The 17,645-nt window shown below is 34.5% G+C and overlaps 1 protein-coding gene across 2 annotated transcripts in view; it reads right to left on the bottom strand.

The window, feature by feature from the left end:
* Positions 1-816: 816 nt before the first annotated feature.
* LOC130823787 (DNA polymerase alpha catalytic subunit) overlaps positions 817-17,645 on the bottom strand; it is a 16,926-nt gene continuing 97 nt past the window's right edge. The window contains exons 1-31 of one of the 2 annotated variants that reach the window (XM_057688561.1): positions 16,575-17,645; positions 16,311-16,481; positions 16,131-16,214; positions 15,934-16,008; positions 15,653-15,717; positions 14,763-14,853; positions 14,494-14,682; positions 14,190-14,353; positions 13,935-14,049; positions 13,007-13,186; positions 12,815-12,928; positions 12,588-12,707; positions 12,052-12,357; positions 11,874-11,966; positions 9,305-9,423; positions 9,125-9,197; positions 8,984-9,040; positions 4,830-4,922; positions 4,319-4,441; positions 4,142-4,239; positions 3,981-4,026; positions 3,584-3,697; positions 3,412-3,495; positions 3,212-3,325; positions 3,037-3,126; positions 2,881-2,957; positions 2,362-2,581; positions 1,677-1,730; positions 1,477-1,596; positions 1,318-1,392; positions 817-1,226 (exon numbers count right to left, since the gene is read on the bottom strand). The exon at positions 16,575-17,645 is cut by the window's right edge and continues 97 nt beyond it. In XM_057688561.1, coding sequence (XP_057544544.1) covers positions 1,080-1,226; positions 1,318-1,392; positions 1,477-1,596; positions 1,677-1,730; positions 2,362-2,581; positions 2,881-2,957; positions 3,037-3,126; positions 3,212-3,325; positions 3,412-3,495; positions 3,584-3,697; positions 3,981-4,026; positions 4,142-4,239; positions 4,319-4,441; positions 4,830-4,922; positions 8,984-9,040; positions 9,125-9,197; positions 9,305-9,423; positions 11,874-11,966; positions 12,052-12,357; positions 12,588-12,707; positions 12,815-12,928; positions 13,007-13,186; positions 13,935-14,049; positions 14,190-14,353; positions 14,494-14,682; positions 14,763-14,853; positions 15,653-15,717; positions 15,934-16,008; positions 16,131-16,214; positions 16,311-16,481; positions 16,575-17,645 — 4,542 coding nt within the window. In that variant the 3' untranslated portion in view covers positions 817-1,079. The remainder of the gene's footprint in view (positions 1,227-1,317; positions 1,393-1,476; positions 1,597-1,676; positions 1,731-2,361; positions 2,582-2,880; positions 2,958-3,036; positions 3,127-3,211; positions 3,326-3,411; positions 3,496-3,583; positions 3,698-3,980; positions 4,027-4,141; positions 4,240-4,318; positions 4,442-4,829; positions 4,923-8,983; positions 9,041-9,124; positions 9,198-9,304; positions 9,424-11,873; positions 11,967-12,051; positions 12,358-12,587; positions 12,708-12,814; positions 12,929-13,006; positions 13,187-13,934; positions 14,050-14,189; positions 14,354-14,493; positions 14,683-14,762; positions 14,854-15,652; positions 15,718-15,933; positions 16,009-16,130; positions 16,215-16,310; positions 16,482-16,574) is intronic. The other variant, XM_057688562.1, reaches the window with a different exon arrangement.

Below are 17,645 nucleotides of genomic sequence, written 5' to 3' on the forward strand. Positions count from 1 at the left end.
ACACATAACATAAGGGACTTTAAAGAAAATTCTTCCACCTTACTTGGACCATGTGTAGAGGATCCTACTTAATGATGCATGTGACACATCTATTTGTTAAGTAGTTAGAAATTGTAACAACTAGGAAGATTGTTATGTTAGTTAGAAAGATCTTGATAGATTGCTTAGGATTGCCAAGTTGGTAGGCTTAGATCCTTAAGATCAAAGGGAATCAAATGATTCTCTCAATTTCTCGTTTGTAAAGACTATATAAACAGCCTTACCATATTTTTTAGAACAATTGTTGATGAATAAGGAGAGTCCAAGGGAAATAAATTCAAAGTGTATGTTTCAAAAGAGGGTTCAATTTGTTCTTTCTAACCTGGATAATTGTGACTGAAACAAGAAAATCAATTCAATCCAATCCCACTAAAGGGTAATAGGATAAAAGCTTAAAGGTTTATAAAACCAAAAAGTCTTATTGATGACCAATTTCATTGGTTATATCCCATTGCATTAAGAATCTTGTCGAGTCTACTCAATTCCACAATATTCAACAATCATTAAAGGATTCACGCCCCTTACATGGTACAATTCGATAGCACACATGTCTACAAGATCTACAATCAACCTTTAAGTGAAAAAAAAAATCTCATAAAATGAATAAAGTTAATATCAACACTATTCTATTCTAAAGCTCTAGTATTTTAAACTTAGTCTTGTAGCAAGGAGAATTCTATTTTATTTTTCTTATGATAGTTAATGAAACAATCCAAGGGGCATAAATTGTCTTTTAATTGCTTAGTTCTAATACTGTCATGAACGGTGATGATCACATGAACAAGAAAAAAAAAATATGTAACACTTAATTGCCAACGTTTTGCATTTAAAAACTTACAGGGTGGTGTATACCCAAAATGTGGTCGACGTGAAAACTATTTATGGGACAGATTTGGTTCCATCTAGTGTTCCACACTTTAGCATAGCCAACTTATCTACCCATCTAAACCTATCAACTTACATAACCACAAGAAAATTATATGCACATCTTATTCACAAATATTAATTAGCTACTAGCAGTAAATGGTAAGCCAGAAACTTCATAGTGTGACAAATAGGTCATTCAGCTGAACCCATCCATAGGCACAGCGATCTTGCAACTTCTGCGCGAGAGCAGCCCCTAAATTAACCTTGGTTCGTATTCTTATGAGCTCCTTTTCGAGGGATAGTCTTGCAGCAGCATCCACCTGTGTATTCATATAAGATCAACTCTAGTTCAATTTACAACAACATTAAGTTCATATAAACATAACATATAGAACCTTAATAAAGACATACCTTTTTAATGCAACGAACTGTATCCAATATGTGGCAGAAATATGTGAGCTGCTTATAAAGATCCGCCTCGGAATACTATTGATAGACACTTAATTCATTAGTAAAAATATAACAATGTCATGTTTGATGTATATTCCTTAATATAAGGTTCGTGAATACCTCTCTTTCAAGATGACCATTACAAAGAGGATAGTTTGGACAGATAGTTCCCCTCTCAGAATCACCTATCACCCGCAAGTTTAAGCTACGGGTAGTGTACTTGCAAGTTACATCGTCACACTAAAAGAAAAACAAGACTCCATAAAGATTACAAGAACAACACCTATTGTAGAAAAAACACAAGATTTACAACTATTTACCGTCATTAGACCCCTGTAATACGTTGAAATGAAACCATCTGCTTGCCTCTTGACCTAGTAACATAGAAGAAGCATTTTGATCAATTCTAATACTCCCTCCAGTTCTTTTTACTTGTCCTATTTTCTTATTGGACAAGTTCACCTTACTTGTCCCATTTCTATTTTAAGACCTATATTTATAGGTGGTCCCCTCATTTTCTTAATATTAAAAATACCCGATATTGCGTATGGGTCTACTATTTTAGGTGGTCCTCTCCAAAAAAACACCTAATATTGCACATGAGTCTACTATTTTAGGTGGTCCCCTTATTTTTTTAATATTTGTGCCCAAACCAAATGAAACTAAATTGAATTGGAGGGAGTAATATGTATAGGTCTTACAGACTTGCTGCTAAATTCACAGCTGAAAGAAGGCAGCTGAAGCACACTTAATGCAAAATATTAAATGAACCATATAAGCAGGAATTAAGATCAAGTTTGCTCCCAAAGCTCAACCCACCGAAGTAAAAGCAAAGTATTGTGATATCATATTAATTTTTGAGAAAAGATTTTAGCATTTTTTTATTGTACATCAGGTTAAGATCAAGGCCGTATTTGGAAATTGGAGATCCATACCATCTGCAAACTTAAAAAATAAAAGCTCCTCAAATGTTTGAACAAACTCAAGCTAGAAGATTTAGGTTACCTGATTGGCAATCATCGCGGGAGATATTCGACCAACATCTCCTTCCTCTGGGCACTTAGGGCATCGCAATCTCTGCCAGAAGTTAGAAGTAGATTCTTCTGGTTTAGCCTCATTAGGCTTTTCAGCAATTGTATTGTAGAGAGAACTAAAGATGCTTGGGCATTTAAGCGTCTCAAAGCAAGTTGGACAAGATAATGATAGAGGTTGACAGTTTTGATACCTGCAACACACATCAATACAAGATCAACACATTGTCCATTTATTAGAAAAGTAATCCATTACTATAGTGCGAAAATAGTTAAATTGCCTGTTGAAGTTCTTAAGAAGTGTATAGTGTCACATTAACAATAAAACAATAAAATACTATGAAGTGCACTGCTTTTTTTTCCTAAGCAATAGTTCAACAGCCTCAGCCAAATGTAAATCAATCCAAAACCAAAAAATGAAGCATTATTAAGGAAAGGAAAATTTGCCTTTTGCTTCACTAGAGATACTAAAAAGAAAAGCCATGGATATTACCTGTCTTCATCATTGACAGAAAATAACAGTGAGCTTGAAGGATCATTGCTGTTGATGTGGCTACATTTACTTTGAAACTGAAGACAGATTGATAGTCAGTGACATTGAATAACAGAAGACATCACTCCACAAAAACACTATTAAGGGGACTTTCACCTTAGATGAATCAAGCCCTAGACAGTCACCCAGACGTGCAGGATCTGTACCCTGGATGGATGCGCACAATCGTGAAACTACAGGATGAATCTGCAACAAAAATCAGAATCCATCACAACTGATGAAAATAATGAAATGGCAATGTTAAATGTTTCACAATTATGTCAAAAAACACCTGTTGGGACAAGTAATAATCAATGTCAATCATCCATTGGGAGTTGTCTCTTTTAAGTTCATCAGGATGTCTAGCTCGCTGAGCAATACCACCAGAAGTTGCTAGACTGGTTCCCTGTCAAAACAGAAAAATCCACAGCCATAATTTAGCATCTATAGCACAAGGTGCTTAGTTTAGTAACAAATATAAGTTAGACAGACCTGCTCACAGCATATAATATAAGGAACAGTGTCCCCTACAGAGCATCCAGAAGAATAACCATTCTGTTTCAGTCTCAATGCCACCTATTAAGAGATATAATCAGGCTTGAGATTACAGAAGTACACTCATTAGGTTCTTTATAGAAGGCATAGTTGAACTCATGTTAGTCACCTGGACATGAGGTTGATTTTTGGCATCAGGATAATCTTCAGGTGGTTTTGTCAATGACTTTCTAATGATGTATTTTTCAAGAGGTACTTCTCCTTTCCGCATCTCCTCTTGCACCTGTTGGGACCAAAAAAAAATTCCTAGTTAAACATTGAAATTCGAAGCCATTCATACTTGTTTCGATTTCACTACCCTGTGAAAAAAGAACAACGAACTGATATTACAAGACTTTAGAAACCAACTTAAATCTTAAATATTTGAGAGGATGAATACTTTAAGTGTGAAAAGTGAGCCAAAGATCTGCTGACCACAACAGATATGATGATTACAAAATTGCCAATATAGAAGTGAATCTCTAATTCGCACATTGGCCACAAAATCGAAAAGGATTTTTCTTTACCTTCATAAGAGAACTATGTATTGCCTCCACAACATCCTCACATGATCTGAAAGGAATGGAAGAACATAAATTCGCATGATATCATCAACAGAAGAAGGAATATGTGTCGACTAAAAACACTAGACAAGATTTCGTTAACCCAAACGAAATAATATTCCTACCCTCCAGAAAGTATTTGACTAAGGCAGAAATCTCCAAGTTCCTTCGATAACAAGCTCCAATCGCGTCGCACCATATCAAGACCCTTACGTTCAATTACCTGAAACAACCATTTACAATTACATTCATATACTGGAGCAACCTCACTTAAGATTTTTCAAGCAGATTGTTAGAAATACCTCGTATGGTGTACCATCCCTGAATTGCAATTTGACAGCTGCATACTTTTTCTTCTTGAGAAGCAACATTCTCTTGTACAGCCCATCCAGATCAATTTCCAAACACCTATATTTCTTATTAACCTGAAAAAATTGAGAGATCACACTGAGCACTTAATCTTAAAAGCATAGTAATGACTAATAAGGCCACAATCTGAAAACGCACTCATTGCTAGTTGACTTTAGAACAAAAGTTTCTCTTCTCTTTCGCCAACTAAATTTATAGGAGAAAAGGTATCCCTTAGCCCTCATTCTTTGTTTCTCTCTTTCCCTCCAAATTTTTCATCCAAACACTGTAAATATCAAAAATTGATGTACAAACTGCACCGTAGAATCATAATGCAACTTCCCAAAAAACACTTCCAAAATGATACTGCATACTGGACACTTGTATTTGAACATTTCTCCCAAACAAAAATTCTATTCCTTTTCTGGATATCAAAATTAAAAACAAAAGTCAGAGATATGTGACCTCTTGGATAACTTTTCCAGCAATAGCTTTGGCTTTTGCAATATCATCAAGTCCACTATAAATCATAATTGAATCCGTATCACCATAAATAACCTGTCCAAAATGTTAACAAAACATTAAGCATGACAAATACAAGGTTATGACTAATTTTAAAATCAACAGAAATAAAATTGAGTTAAGAACCAAATCATCCATGAATGCTGATGCATTTGTTTAGTATGGCATGTTATGGCTTGCATTGATGAGGATCATGATGAAAAGCAAGGGACCTCATGTGCCAAGAGATTTAAGCAAGAAAATGTGAAGAAACTTAACAGGTAAAGACTGGTCAACTCGAACAAGCAAAGGGGCACTAGTAATTTGGAGCATGCTTTGCCCGAACAAGAAGGAGGTGCACTCGTTCAAGTGTCAGAATCTCAAACCTGTACAGCTGATTCATTTGCGGATTCCTATGTATGACTTTTAAGAGCAAAGCATGTCAAGATCAAGTATACATGTGCCAGTTGCAATTTTCTTGAATTGCTTGACTTTGAAACTTTTGTTCATAAGACGGAATTCATTACATGCTTAACTTGGGGTGACAAATGGTAAAAATTGCTGCAAGGGTGGCATAAAGGGGTTCATAATACCAAATATTTTATTTACTTGTTTTAAATATAAACTTATGTAATAAAAGAGCAAAAATAGTCATATGATTATTTCTTTGCATTGATTAACCTATTTTAATGCAATTGAAGAAAAGTTTTTGGTGCTTCATTTTGCTAACTTTTTGTCTACGTAAATTTTATATTGAAGCACTATATATAAGAGCTCATATGAGGAATAAAATTCTAAACATTTTAAGCCAATTTATATAATTGTGTTTATCATTCTTGTTAATCTTCGCGTTTGTGCATAGAAATCAAAATTATCTTTAATACTTCGAATGTGTTTTGAGTATTAAACTTGGGGAGATTGAGTGCGTCTTGTCTAGTTTTAGCCTAATCCCCAAATCATCAAGTTTGTCCTTGTGATTTGGTTTACGCATTATTTCTTCCAACAAGAATCTATTTTCGATTTTTTACTATGTTGCTCTCGATTTTTCACAAATGTTGAAAAAATAATTACTTTTAAAATTTGGAAAGTTCGGAGAAGAAATATAAAAGTTGAAGCGTAGAAAAAAAAAATGCAAGAATGGATGCCGTGGGTGAATTGTTGTTGAAACTATCAAATAAAATTAATGAAACGGAAGAAAGATATGGTAGTGGCGTTGAAAATTTTTGAATGTTTGAAAAAGATAAGGGGCTTAAAATTGATATCTAGAAATTAGATATAGTTCATGATAGCAAATCATTTCTTGATTGGCTACGACAAACTGAAACAGTGTTTGTATATAAACAGAACTTGCTGCCTTGTGGTATGAGAGAAGAAAAAGGAAAAATGTATTAATGGGAAAGATTAAAAAAGGATGGAGGATAAATGGGTGAGTAAGGAGTATGAACAACAGAAATATCTAAATTAACTCATCTTTCACAAGATGGAATGTGTGTGGAAGATTTCATAAGAGTTTTAAAAGCTTTGAATATGTGATTTACACGAAAAGGAAGCCTTTAAAATTAGGGGTGTTCATTAGTGAGTACCCGGCATTTCGGGTACCCGAGAAGCCGAGTACCCGGTTAGTCGGGTACCTAATTTTACGGCCCGTGTCCTGGCCCAATTTATTCGGGTACCCGAAATATAAATCGAGTCGGGACGCCGGGTACCCGATTTTATTTGTAGTATAATATTAACCCATTTCAAATAAGGAGGATTTTGTTAGTGGGTATGAAAAGTGATCAACAGCAAGATCCAAGTAGTAGCTGTATGTACTTGGTGATTAGTAGCATAGTGATCAGTAATTGGTATCTCTATATCTAAATGGATTTTGGACAACTTAGTCCAAGTACATTATATGCTTTAAGCCTAGATCAGTAATTAGTATGTGGTATCTCAATATCTGGATGAAAATTGGAGTATTAGACAACTTGGCATCTAAGTATGTATCTCAACCAGTAGCATAGTAATTAGTAGCGTTAGCATAGTGATCAGTAACCAAATAGCCAAATCAAGCTTTAAGCTTAGATTAGTACTATTAATTATAACATTAGGTAATTAATTATTAGTAAACAAGACTACTGTGCTAGCAATTAGAATTTCACCTCGTACAATTAATAATAGGTCAACGGTACCCGCTTAACCCGTATCTTATAGATTTTTTAAATAAATGACCCGTCATTTATGATGCAGGTCAGCGGGTTGACGGGTCGGGTCAAGCGGGTCGGGTTTTTGAATAGGCCTATTTAAAATTGCTTGTTTTGAAATGTGATGACTACACTTTTTAATGATGTGTATAAGTTGGTTTTGAAATATGACAAACAATCTAAAGAAGAAAAAAAGAAGGAAAAACCGAGAATTACTTAAAGATGCTTTAAAATTTACTCCTTCATACTCAAAAGGGGGTACTTTTCGAAGTACGTTGACACCTTCTGGATCAAAAATGAAAAAAAAAAATGAAAGGGCTATTGTTGCACTTTGTGAATTTGCTTCAAAAAGAACGTGTTTTAAGTGTCATGAAAGAGGACACATTGCTAGTGAATGTCCTAACAAGGTTGTTTCAACCACTACTCAGCATGCAATAATAGATGATGAGGAACAAAGGTATAACTTTGTAGTTGGGAAAGTGGAAGATTTAGAGAATGAATTTGATGAGGAAATACAACCGGAGAATAAATATAACATGATAGCGATTTAAAAAGTGTTGTTTAGTAAGCCACAATCTGATTAAAGACAACGAAAAACCTTGTTTCATACTAGATGCAAGTTTTATGAGAAGACTTGCAATGTAATTGTTGATAGCAATGCTCAAACCAATTTCAGCAGAGGTTGAGAATAAGTTAAAGATAGCTACTAGAGATCTTGAAAAGCCATACCAGCTAAAATGGTTAAATGATATCATTGGAACAAGGGTGAAGAAACAAGCTCTAGTCTTTTATTCTATGGAAGGATTTCAAGACAAAAGGTAGTGCAATTACTACCCATGGATGCTTGTCACTTGTTACTTGGAAGACCGTGGCAATTTGATAACAATTCAAAGCATAGAGGAAAAAGAGATGAATAGCTTGTAACCACTAAAGATGGTAGAAAAGTTAAATTGCTTCCCTTATCTTGCAAAACAGAAAATGGAAAAAGTAATATCTTATTTATAACTTGTAATGATTTCGAATGAATAGTGGAAGAGAATGGCGCAAAGTATACTTTGGTTGTAAGGGCCAAAAATACAAATGGTACTTGCTGTCTAAGGTGGATGCTAGAATTTTGGGTTTTGAAGAACACAAAGAGTGTTACAAGGAAGATTCTAATTTCGCTAGTTTCAAAAGCAAACAAAAAATTACTTCGAGCAAGATGGTTATCTTTTCGAAGGTAATAAATTGTGTGTACCTAAGGTGGTGTTTGAGAATTATTGATGAGAGAAGTTCACAGTGAAGGATTGGCTCGTCATTTTGATGTTTAAAAGACACTTGATATTCTTGATGAGCATTTCTATTGACCAAGAATGATCAAAGATGTTACTTTAGTGTTAGAGAGATGAGCAACGTGTCAAACAGGCAAAAGGGCACTTAACAAAGGGGTAGTGTACTACGTTGCCAGTTTCACATGTTGGGGAAGTGTTAGCATGGACTTTATTGTCGGGATGCCTCGAACTCGAAAGGGTAAAGATAACGTTATGGTGGTTTTTGGTAGATTTTCGAAAATAGCTCACTTTGTAGCTCATAACAAAACTAATGACGTGAAAGTGGTTGAATTGTACTTTAGAAAAAGTGTACCATGCCTATTTGTGATTCTGAGTTAGGCAATTAAACACTAGAGGGTGAATTTGAGTGCAATTAAACTCTAGAGGGTGAATTTGAGTGAGATATCTTAATGTAATTGTCAAATCATCATTATAAAATACAAATTTTCGATTTGGGGAGGGGTACCTTAAGGTACCATCAAAACACTTGTGCTCTTGCTTATTTTGCATTATTTATGCTTAGCGTGTGTGTTTTGCTTTGTTACTTCTTCCACAATACTCCTTTCTTTAACTTGTGTGCCCATATTCACAACAATAAAATAATGAGCAAAATTAATAGGCCAACCTCTAAGTTCAAAATGTTCTGCACAAGATCAACAGTACTTTGCAAAATCTCTCTTCCCTGTATAGAAATTGTGGTTTTGTTAATGGATGTTCAAAGAAAGTTTATCTAGAGCAGCTTCTGCAAGAACATTGAAGAACTCACTTGTAGAGTTATAAGTTCTGCAAGTGGTTTAGCATAAAATCTTGAGTTGGAAAAACCCAGGCAGCCGTACATACTGTACAATAATGAAAAGGTAAATAATGATGCAAAAATAAACTAAAAACAAAAGGAAATATACAGAAAAATCAATCACGTGAAAAATAATCAATGATAAACATTAACCTATTTGCTGTGAGCTTAAGTGCTTGTTGTTGTATGTCAAATTGTTGAGCCTTGAGGCCTGATGCTGTCTTCAGCCAAGATTTCACCATTCGACGCCTCTCAACCAAATTTTTAAGCAGCTATGACAATAAGATAATGAAAACAGTAATATTAAGATACACTGTGGAAAATGTGAAGACAGACTATTATCTAATAAAGAAATATTTAGAAAAAAAGAAAGTTATTTGAGCAGCTTGGGTAATATGCCAATATTGGAATGCCCTCAACTAAATGCATGTCAAATCCAGCAAGTATTTTAAAATTTCTACCTTTTCATGCTATCCATTACAACACTAGGGTGCAAAGCTGTTCTCACTCACCTAGATGGACTACAATAAGTGGTATAACTCTCATGCAGAGTTGCTTCAAATTTACCTTTGACCAATTTGTCAATTGTCATCGAGCAAGGAAGTTAAAAGTTACAACACATACTCATTTCTAAATGTGCCAGGTATTTGGATCTACTAAGATACAGCTCATTTCCCAGACTAATGATGAAACTTGTAATAAACAGAGTACCAATATTTCTTAAGAGAAAACAATGAACTTGAAGAGAGAAGGGAGAGTGCACAACAAAAAAAAAAGATATGAATATATGATTGTACCAAAACATTATAATCAGCAAAACCTTCTAAGAATGTTGGTTGGACAGAAGAAATCTCAAGGAAATATTGTTGGAAAAGTCCCCAAAAAGACCAGAATGATGGGCCTAATTATTATTTATCCAAGAACGATGCTCGTAATGAAACATTTATACATCATCAAACACATCTCAATAAGAAAAAAAGTTGGCTTAAGGGCATGCTTGAATTGGGAGTAAATATTTACATGGGTAAAAACAAAGTCAAAGTAAGAAAACATAGTTGATAAATGAGAAATTAGTAGAATTTGATTGTTGTAGACATAGGAGAATGGTTGCAAAAATAATGAAAAATGAAGAGAGTTCTCAATTTTGTAGGGTGGAGGAATGTATTACCTCTATAATAGGGAAAATCATTTTCTTTTTCCTTCATTATTTTTATTTCATACTCATTTTACCTTCTTTGCAACTATCTCAACAACTTCAAATACATCTCTATTTGCTTTTATTTCATTAGTTTGACTTTATTTTCCCCCTTAAATAATTACCTTCAATCCAAGCATACCCTAAGAAAGACTTCAAAGTTTGCAGGATCCTCATCAATGAACACTTAGAAGACCTCAAAACCATATATCATCTAGGACAAAGTATCCATTTCTCTCTGCATAATATAGGCACAGCAGTACACTTAAGAGCTTTTTCGGTACTTTGTGTTTTTGCTTTCTAAACAAGATTTTTCAAAATTTTGAGTAGAAAAATATGACAAGCAAAATCATGTGTTTCAAAATGGATCTACAAGGAAGCGTCCAAGAATAATTACCAAAATACAGCCAGAAAAGTGAAAGCAAATAAAGGATATGATAAAATCATAAAATAAGGAATATAAGATGATTAATATAAAGATTGCGTGTTAAGTGCTTGAAATGCATATATTTTATGAAAACTATCATCAAAATCTATCCAACTTCAACAAGGGGGAAGAAGTGATTAAGTGAATGAGACCCGAACATAGAGATAAACTTCTAGGAACCCACAATTGGTGTTGCTACCTGTTATTCTAGCATATTTCAAGTGCAAATCAATACCCACAAATCACTTTATGACACAACCTCTGGGTCCAAGGAAGACTGTCAAAACAACATTCACGTCCAATATATATCATGACACTAACTATCATCCTCCAAAGGCCTATATAAATTATACACCCCATCAAACGGTCATGAAACCTATCCCTAATCTAGAGTACAGTACATTTGCTCATGATATTCAAGATTCTTGATCCATCAGAACTTAATTCCATGATAACAAATACAGAAAGTGAAACAAATAGGCAAAGGCAACGGGCATGGTGCAACTTACTAAAGAAAACATGTGCAAACCATGTTCATTAGATTATTCTTAACCAATTTCCTCAAACAGGAGTGTGCGTCTCTTATAATTAACATCCAAAAAAGACAAATTGGTCTGAAGACTAGCTAAAGAAGGCATTAAGGAAACACCGTAATAACAGACATAACTTTTCTCAATGTTCCACATAAACATTCCAACCAGCACAAAGGCTATATACCCTCCTAAGGATTAAAAATATTTTCCCTCTTATTATACACAATTGTTTTTCTATAGCTAATCACCACAGCACCTGCATCTACAAATTACAAAGAACAGTAATAAGACCATGAGGCAGGCCATTTTGAACGTAATTTTGCACCCTTAGAATATAATATCAGAACCGGATGTAGCGTCGTAAAAACAATCTCAGAAAACAACAAACTAAAGGACTAACCACGAGGAAGGTTTGTAATACAAGCCTTTGTCATCAAGTAGCAAGGAAATTTAGTCGAAATTAAACCATTTCCAAATTTAAAACATCCCAACAAAATTGGAACATGTCTAACACTTCTCTTTGATAAATTATAAAGAAGTTCATATAATGAAGAAGATAAATTATACCTCAGGCAAAACTCCTGTTTTCTCACTCGAGGGCATACGTGGAACGGATCCATCAGGATACCTTTCAACTGTTGTAAAGCAGATATTGTATTCCTAAAAGAATTACAATACCCATTTGACTATTAGTCTCATCAAAAGATTGAGATGAAATTACATAGATAAAAAGATGACAAAAAACCTGAATGATAGAAGGATAAAGACTATTGAAGTCCAGGAGCAGAACATATTTGTCAAATAGACCCTTTTTGGGTTCCAAAACCAATCCACCAGCATATGCAGGCCCTTTCTTACTTTTTCCACGATCTTCTTGTGGAGCCTCAATTTCATCATATACATTATCTACATCAATATTACCATCATTGTCTGTTTTGCGTTTTGTCAATTTATGGTCCTTTCCACGAGAAGAAATTTTGTCAGGAACTATATACTTCTTTGCATGGAAAGCATGTAAGAGAAGATATTCCACTCGCTGGGCTCTAGCTCCCTAAAAGCAGTTCAATAGTACATATTGAATTCCATGTAAAAAGACATACATATATATATATACATATACATACATATATATATATATATATATATATATATATATATATATATATATATATATATATATATATATATATATATGTATATATATATATATACATACATATATATATATATATATATATATATATATATATATATGAAAAATAGGAAATCATTAGAACTAACTTGTAGAGTTTTTCCCCATAGGTTGCCACTTATATTAGTTAGTTGACGAGTAAGTGGAAGAATACTCAAGTGGAACATGAGTTCTAGAGACAACCATGCATCTGTCTGATTGCATTCTATCTGAAAACACATAATCACATTGGGTATGAGAATGATAGAAGAGTAATTGACATATTACCTGAGTACATATCAAAGAATGGCACTTAAGGGAAGGCAATCAGACATACCAAATCAACCAGAGATTCAGTTGTTTGATACATTTCAGGAATATCTTTTGGTGCAATCTCCTTCCGATCTTTGTTCAGCTGCGACTTTGCTAGCTGTGTCAGTGAGTAGCTCACCTACAAAAATATTCTGTTAAGCCAAAGCATATCAGTACTTACATATCCTAATAATTTTTTTATTCTCAAACGCTATACCTCCTTTAAAAGGTCTCGAGAGCACAAGTATGTGTCACACAAGAGGCGACCAGCAATACAGGACATTATTCCTGGACTTGCTCCTGATCCAAAAACAGAGCTTCCTTTAGTCAATTTAGGCATTGTCGCTCTCTTGAGACGGCCTATTTTAGACCACACACTACTTGACACTCGACATGCCTGCAAAACTCCAAAATGGCGATAAATTAGGTTACATATATGAATAATATCAACAACAGTTAAATCAGAATGCTTCTACTCTTCTACATGTATTGCCTATGTATGTGCTATTATTCTTCATTTTGAACATGACAAAGGAAAAAATGATGTCTTCATGATATGTGTGCTTATTCTCAAACTGCAGTTCTTTTGCAACAAATAAAGTAGGTAATTGTCAAGTTAAATTTGAACATTGTTTGCAATGGTCCTGCAAGTTTTCTTATGTTTCCCACAAGTAACTAAGAACAATTTTTTAAATGACGCTACGGTATTACCGTACACATACCAAAACGCTTCACTTCAACTTCAAAAGATCCTCAAAACATATATATTTAAACTTGGAGAGATGAGGCTTTCCCTTAAAAAAATACAATGACTCTCATTCCACATACCACTAAATACATGCACATATGCTCCTTTCATGTACATCACCACAAAGATCAATGCAACTACTTTTCTAGTAGATGTATTCATTTCAATCAATTCAAATATGAAATGAAAAATTTTTATATTAAATCATACCAGTAAGCTAAATCACTGTAACATGAGTCGCTAGCTATTCGCTTTTTGAATATGCAATTCACACAAATTTGTCCAAAAATAGTCCAAAATCGATCATAAACCGTTTTTTTCGATTCACGATTCGCAGGAAGATTAGTGAATCATGTGACACTGAGCTAATTAAAAAAGCCCCTGCTACTGGACCCACCTGAACTCTGTGGAGAAGAATATCAAGATCAAATCCAGATATATTATGGCCTACAAGAACATCACTGTCTGACTTGTGCAACTCTGCCATTAGGAGGAGCAACAACGCTCTTTCACTGTAAAATGACAAAATTACATTAACATACTTAAATTCTGGGAACAGAAATTTAACATCTGAAAGTTATGCAACCTAGCATTTGCAAGTAAAAAAGAACTATATAATTGAACAATTATTAACATCACAGAGGAGACATGCCTGCTTGCATAAGTAAGTACAGTGTTGCCTGCCTTTAAATTCCTTTCTGCAGCTTCTTTAGTGAACCCCACAGGATAGATACCTCCATCGAGCTTCCTTACAACAGTGAAATGATTAAGAACACCAGGTCTTTTCCACTCAGAACCCAACATTGGAGTATCAATCTGAAGAGTAAAAGTGGGCTTAGCATTCAGATCAATTTATGCTGATTTGACTAGCTTACTCTATGTGCTCTACGTGTTTCAAGGAAAGAGAAGACAGAATTAATCAACCTGTTCACACTTCGGAATCATTTCAAGCTTACCTTCACTTTATTACATGAAATGATGGATGCTGAAACAATTTCATTGATATTTTGTTTCTCGTTAATAATGGTTTTCAGATTAATTGATGTTACTATCACCGGAGGAATTTCTACAGTATTCTTGGTGGAAGTTGACACCTGGATGTCCTTTGGAGAATCAACAATTATCTCAAACTTACACCAGCTTACCTGCCCAAAAGCATCTATTAGGAATAAACAATATTTACATTTAAAGGTAAAAAACATTAGTATGAGCTTGTAAATCTTACCCGTGAATGAGAAGAGCAGCTAGAAAATTTAGATATTGACAACCAAGATGGTCCCTTTATTTTTCTCTTGACCAGAAAAAGTTCCAAGGCACTGTCAACGAGGTACTTATCCATTATTTCTTGAATGTAAAGTATAAACATACCAAACGAAAGAATTGTGTTGTAAATGATACATGGCATCCAAATCATCAAAATAAAGGGAAATTTACACAAAATAACAAGGTAGACACTATAAGAGACTTAGACCACTTAATAAACATTCAATAACTTGAAACTAATTATTAAGGAAAAACTATAACAGTGGTAACTACAACTGTCAAGAACCATCCAAATATTTTGTTATTAAATATAAATATAGGTGAGAGAATTAAACAGGTTCAATCTAGATACTCATATGTACATTAAACAATAAAGTGAGATGTAATACACTAATAGCTATTGGGGAAATGAAAATCTATTAGGTTCAGATATCCTTAACTTTAAAATATAGATTAGTCCATCTCATGAACAACCTGAGCTGACATACAACCTCCAATCGTGAAAGCCATTAACAAGTACTCCTTTAGTCTATTATCAAGACAACAATAAGTTATTTGTTAAAGATCAAGCTTGATTTCTGAAGTGTGAACATTGCAAAACTAATTAAGTGATCAATATTGAACAAACAAAAAGTGTAGAGGAATAGGGGCAAGCTTCAAGCACATTGCAATTCAATTCTCTAAGATACAATATGATATTCATAATGTACATAATAAACAACTGTGGAATAAGTTATGACTAAATGGTAAAAGAATTTTTGATGCAAAACGATGGTGTTAAGTCAGATTTTAGGCAATAAAAGATGTTCATACATTGTATATGAAATCAAGAGCTATATCTTTGATACTTGCCTTGTGTGAGTCCCAAACAATGCAAACAAGGTATCTCCCTTGAGGTGTGATGGTAGTGGAGGGTCCTGCATTTAGAAAAATTCAAATAAATTACCCAACACTAATAAAACCTGATCAAAATAAAGAGTCAAGTATCTGAAAAGCATTATAGAATTCAAAAGTTTGTCATGACAAGTAAGTTCTCCAAAATCCAAGTTTTGCTAACATGTATTTGTGCAACTCTAACCACCAGCACATCTCAATCACTAATGAGAATTAGACAGTCTCATGAAATAAGTTACCTTGAATGGATAATTGATCTTAAGCGCATAGTTCTCCCCATGAGGTATGTCAAACCGCTCAAACGCATAACTCCTCTACAACATTTTCCAACATAACAAAATGAGAAATAGAATACCATAAGATTTGACACCTTAACATTAATGGAATACCCAATCAAAGAATTGCAGAATAAACAATGCAAGTTACAATTTTAGACCTTAACAGGCGCCATACTAAATGTGGAAACATTGAGGTCCATCAAATGTTTTGCCACTTCAGTTTTCAACCCGGACGCCACTTCCTGATAAAATGCAAAGACAAGGCAATCAACGAGTGATACTCTTTCAAGACAAAAAAAAAATTAGCCAAAATCATTCCACAGGAAGAACAAACTAACATGAAGCTTGGTCTGGAATTCAGTAGCTGAAATCTTATTATCAGCAGCATCCTTTTCGAGCTTTAAGACGACTTCATTATGAAAAACCGAACTACTCGGAATAGCATATAAACACCTCAGCATATTCTTTACAACAACACAGCAACTATGGTATGCGTTTCCTGCTTTAACCTACCAAAATCAAACCACATTAATATAAAGATCAGCAATCCAACTTGTACACGAATCAAAGAAATAAAAGTACCAAACCACCCATAAACTTACTTTGCCAAATAGATAAATTGTCCCAGAATTTGCCCCATATATCTCTTCATAAGCATCAATTATATAGAAAGGCAAGGACCCGTCACTCTCCAATACAAAATTTGGTTTTTCTTCGCCCGATTCAACAGGCTTAACCCCTTCACCATTTCCTTCTCTTGCATTGCTAATCGCTTGCCACTCAACCGCTGCGCTGTAAGCCTGAATCTTCTCCTCCTTGATCTTAGCATTAAAGGCAAAAACTTGCTGTTCTTCTTCCTTCAAAACTGGTTCGTCTTTAAGCTCAACCACACTTTCTACCTTCTCATTCATATCTCTGTGCTCGAATTCCTTCATTTCATCATCTAATAAACCTAAATCATTCATATTCTTCTCTACACATACCTTATCGTTAATTTCCTCAATTGTTTTAGCTAAACCACAATTTAAAACATCATCAGTCTTCCTATAACAATTATTAACAGGTTTCTCATCAACCTTATTAATCCCAAATCCTACCCCTAACCCTAAATTTTTTGATTGGGGTCTTCTCCTCCGTTCACGATCGACATCATCTGGCATACACTCAGCTATAATATCATCGACAACACTATCACAACTTATCTTTTCTTCATTTCTCTTCTTAAACACAGAAGTAGTAAACATTTTCGAAATCCGTTGTTTACCCATCATAGCAGCAGCAGCAGAAAGTGCATTCGCGGTAGCCGAAGGTTTCTTTTCCTTCTCAACTTTCTCCTTCTTCTTCTTCTTAATTTTCTCCCCTTCTTCACCATCTTCTTCATCAGATGAAAACGAAAGTCCAGCTTTCGTCCAATCTTCCTCCTCACCATCATCAATATAGCCGTCATTTACATCGCCGACAATGAAATCACTGAACTCTTCACGCCGTTTAGCAACTAGGGTTTTGTACTCATCTTCATCAACCGTGTCGTAAATTGGAGCGTCGATTTTGATGTCGTAAGAAGGACGACTTTCACCGCGTCGGAGCGCTTTGAGGCGTTCTAGGGCTTGAGATCTAGCAGATGTTGCGGCATTTGAACCTCGGCTTCGCCGTCTGCCAGCCACCGTTGGTTG

This window comes from Amaranthus tricolor, chromosome 9 (assembly GCF_026212465.1).
Source record: "Amaranthus tricolor cultivar Red isolate AtriRed21 chromosome 9, ASM2621246v1, whole genome shotgun sequence".
NCBI classification, from domain to species: domain Eukaryota; kingdom Viridiplantae; phylum Streptophyta; class Magnoliopsida; order Caryophyllales; family Amaranthaceae; genus Amaranthus; species Amaranthus tricolor.